The sequence below is a fragment of the Geospiza fortis genome, unplaced genomic scaffold (assembly GCF_000277835.1).
Source record: "Geospiza fortis unplaced genomic scaffold, GeoFor_1.0 scaffold874, whole genome shotgun sequence".
NCBI lineage: Eukaryota > Metazoa > Chordata > Aves > Passeriformes > Thraupidae > Geospiza > Geospiza fortis.
This window is the reverse complement of record NW_005054456.1, coordinates 908,511-912,282: the sequence shown is the minus strand read 5'-3', so window position 1 is coordinate 912,282 and position 3,772 is coordinate 908,511. Positions and strand designations below refer to the sequence as shown.

The window sequence follows — 3,772 nt, the reverse complement described above, 5'->3', positions numbered from 1 at the left end:
GGGGGGGGAGCCGCTGCTGCCCCTTGGGACAGGGCACAGTCGGGGCCAAACACGGCTGGACAGTGCGAGGCAAGTGAGAGGGGGTAAGGGTGGGGAGTTAGGGAGGGGGGTAAGGGTGGGGAGTTTGGTTTCTCCTTGTGGCTGGGGGGTAATCATGCTGTGATGTATGCAGTGTCACATACAGACCTGTCTGATTCAGGAAGTGAAATGTTGGTTTCTATTCAGAATTCAGATCACTGCTGGAAAGATGTCTTTGGATTCGTTTAGAGCGGAAGGTGGATGTTTCTGCATTGGGAAGAAGTTCCTGCGACAGCAGCACAGGATGGTCGGGCAGCCTGCTTGAGCCCAGAGCTCACCTGTGATGTTCTTGCTCTTCCTGCTGTGTGAGAGTGTGTGTGATCCCAAACCAGCCCCTTTCTGACACACCAACAGGGAAGACTGAGGTTGACCTACCATGCCTCATTCACTGCTTCAGCTATCCAAGTCACAGGTGACAGGGTTTCTTGAGGAATTTGACCATTACTCTTCCATGGCCAAGCTCATGTCCATCTACCATGCAACGAACAGGAGCATCTTCAACTGGACAGAGAGCCGCATTGTTGAGTGGGAGAAATTTGCTGAGCTGGCTAAATATGAGCCAGAATCCCAGAAGCCAACAGTGAAAGCGCTGCTAATCGTGGCCTACTCGGTCATTATCGTCATGTCTCTCTTTGGGAACATGCTGGTGTGCCACGTGGTGCTGAAGAACAAGAGGATGCACTCAGCCACCAGCCTCTTCATCGTCAACCTGGCAGTGTCAGACATCATGATCACGCTGCTCAACACACCTTTCACCTTGGTAAGTAGCTGGTCTTGCTGTCCCTTCAGCCAGGACAGGAACCTCTCACCCACCAGAGCTCTGTCTGGTGGTCATAGGCTTTCCATGCACTCTCTCCTGGGGCTGAGGTGGGAACCCAACCCCACCAAGCCTAACTGATAACTCTGCCAGACAAGTAAAACATTGTTCAGCAATCTGTGGGCTCTCTTGCTCTGTTAGACTCTGTAGCTCCTAGAAACTCCAAAGTCTATCACAATGTGTGCTACCAAACCCCAGCAAGAGCTTCTTGGGGAATGAGAACAAGTTCCTGTGTTTTTAATGTTCGTGCAGCAGAGCACTAGAGAGTCCCTTAGTGGGTCAGAACAGTCTGAATGCCAGTCATACTGGGTGACTGGAAAAAAATAGTCAAGCATTTCAGAGATGCCAGCTGAATAAAGACTTCAATGAAAGCACTCCAAATCTGACAGTGGGGTTGATATCAAACCTTGGTCCACTTTTTCCGAATATAGTTGTTAGTGTAATAACAAGTTTTTACCACTGTTCACAATGTCTGTAGAACAGGCCAGGAGGGCTGTGGCATCAGTGGGGTTTGACCCTATAAACTCTTCTGTAGAGGTGTTTCAGAGACCAGGATAGCTGATCTTTCTATAAGTTCCAGGTGAAGCCGCCCAACCAGCCAGACCCCTTGAGCCAGCTCAGGTTCCAGCCACGGGACTTGTAGGAAAACAAACCAAACCCCCATGGATTTGTTTTCAGCACATTTTCTGGCTGATGAGCTGTTGTTTCCCCCCAGGTCCGCTTTGTGAACAGCACGTGGATCTTTGGGAAGGCCATGTGCCACATCAGCCGCTTTGTGCAGTACTGCTCCCTGCACGTGTCCACCCTGACCCTGACGGCCATCGCCCTCGACAGGCACCAGGTGACACTGCCTGCCCCTCCCTCTTCCTCCAAGGCTCTGGGAGGAGACTGGAGCTATGATAAGTTTTTCTGTCCCTGGCCATGACAAACGCTGGCTCTGTGTCCAGTGCAGGGCAGCTAGGACAGCCCAGGCCATGTGCCTGTCCCCAGCAATCACTCCCCTTTCATGTGCTGTTGTCAAATAGTAAGTTCCAGACCATCAGATTTTATCAGCTTAAAGATCTAACAAAGAAAATCTCATGAAAGTTGAATTTCTGCCTCAGCAGAGGGGAGGAAAGCTCAGCTTCACAGGCCCAGCTGGAACAAAAGACATTTTTTATGTAGTTCATATAGAATAAAAACATACCCTTGAGTGAAGACACTTGGGTAGATATCTTCCTTTTTTTTTTTTTGACCTAAGGTAACCTCCAACTTAAGGAAAACAGTTCTCACATAACAAGATTGAGGATAAAGTTTGAAAGCTCTTCTGAGCAGACTGAGAAGTTCAACATTTCCAATTTTCCAGGTCACTCTAATGAACAGGACATTTTCCTAATCGTGGCTGTCATTTTCCTATCATTAGTTGTGTTAGGTTATGTTACAATCTGCCCACTCCTCTTGTGGGCTGTGAGGACTTTTGCTTCCTTGTGGGAGAGGAGTCATGACAGAGTCTCTGTTGCAGGTCATCCTGAACCCGCTGAAGCAGAGGATGTCCTTGACAAAGGGAGCTCTGAGCATCTCTGTCATCTGGCTGATGGCAACCTGTTTCTCCCTGCCCCATGCTGTCTATCAAAAGCTTTTCCAGTATAACTACAGGTGAGTGATCTCCCCTTCCCAGGGAGTGTGTGGAGGTCTGGCAGCCCTTGTGCAGTGCCTTGCTCAGCAGGGAAGGCACCTGAGCGTCCCAGGCACGGGATGGGTGATGTGGGATGAGAGGGAGTTGGTGTATGGGTGACATCCCCCTTCCCCCAGCAGAGGCTGGGGCTGTGGAAGAGCTGCCTGGCCTGCACTGTGCCTGGCCTGCTGTCCAGGGTTTGCTCTCACCACCTCCTGCATGCCCAGGTGAGGCTCTGGGTCCCACTGGCACAGCCTGGCTGGGGCACAGCTGTTGGCAACACACACCTCCTCCAGTGCCATGGCCCTGCCAGGAGAGGTTCTGTCCTGAGAAGGTAACTTTCTCCTGAGGGACTTTATTCTTCCCTCCTTTTGCCTGCTCAGCTCCTCAGATCCAGCAAGACCAAGCCCATCCAACTCGCCCAGGCAGGGAGGAGAGAGAGAGCCAAACTGCAGTTTCAAAAAGAAAGAAAATAAACTTCCTGTTGGGAATACCTGTGCTGACATCACCGAGGTTCTGCAGGGAGCAGGGACAGGGGACCACCCTGATTTACTGATCCCTCTTCCCCAGGATTTCCTACATTGAGTCTCAGGTTGTGACTTCCCTGTATTTCATCCATGTGGACTTACAAAGCAGGACCAGCCTTCCCTGAAGCTTGAGGTTCCTCTGTCCAGTGTTACACTAACGAGAAAAACATGGAGAACATACATTCTTCATGAAGCAGGGCTGTGGGGGACCACTGTGGGGCAGGTGAGGGACCAGTGCTTTGGCAGGAACTGGAGCTGTCCTGGTGTGCCATGGTGCCTCTCCTCAGGAAAGGGAACTCTTTGCTTGGCTGAACACAATGACAGTAGATGAAGTGAAATTTCACATCAACATAAGGACTGAAATACCAGAAAAAAAGAGAAGGTTCTAATGTAGAGGGAAAGAAATAAAAAGAAAAAAAAAATAAAAGCAGAAGATCATCTCCCCACAAAAGGCCCAGCAATGGCACTTGTCTCTGCTGTCACCCTCTGCCAGGGAGAAATACAAAACCCGAACTCTGGGGTTCTTTTCCCTTGCAGTCCTTTCCTCTGTGGTACCCAACCTGTTCTGTCCCTCCTGTCCCCACCAGCCTGTGGCATTGCTGTGACCTCTCTGGTCTAGAAAACAGTCTGTAACAGTACCCAAGTGGGATTTTTGTGGCAGGTGTCACGCTGCTGGTGCTGCCCTTCGCAGGAATG

General features: G+C 50.5%; 1 protein-coding gene across 2 annotated transcripts in view; it reads left to right on the top strand.

The window, feature by feature from the left end:
* Positions 1 to 242: 242 nt before the first annotated feature.
* Positions 243 to 3,772, top strand: part of LOC102038927 (probable G-protein coupled receptor 83) — a 7,938-nt gene continuing 4,408 nt past the window's right edge. Inside the window, exons 1-3 of one of the 2 annotated variants that reach the window (XM_005427846.2) lie at positions 243 to 838; positions 1,611 to 1,736; positions 2,397 to 2,530. In XM_005427846.2, the coding sequence (XP_005427903.1) occupies positions 455 to 838; positions 1,611 to 1,736; positions 2,397 to 2,530 (644 nt within the window). In that variant the 5' untranslated portion in view covers positions 243 to 454. The remainder of the gene's footprint in view (positions 839 to 1,610; positions 1,737 to 2,396; positions 2,531 to 3,772) is intronic. The other variant, XM_031062671.1, reaches the window with a different exon arrangement.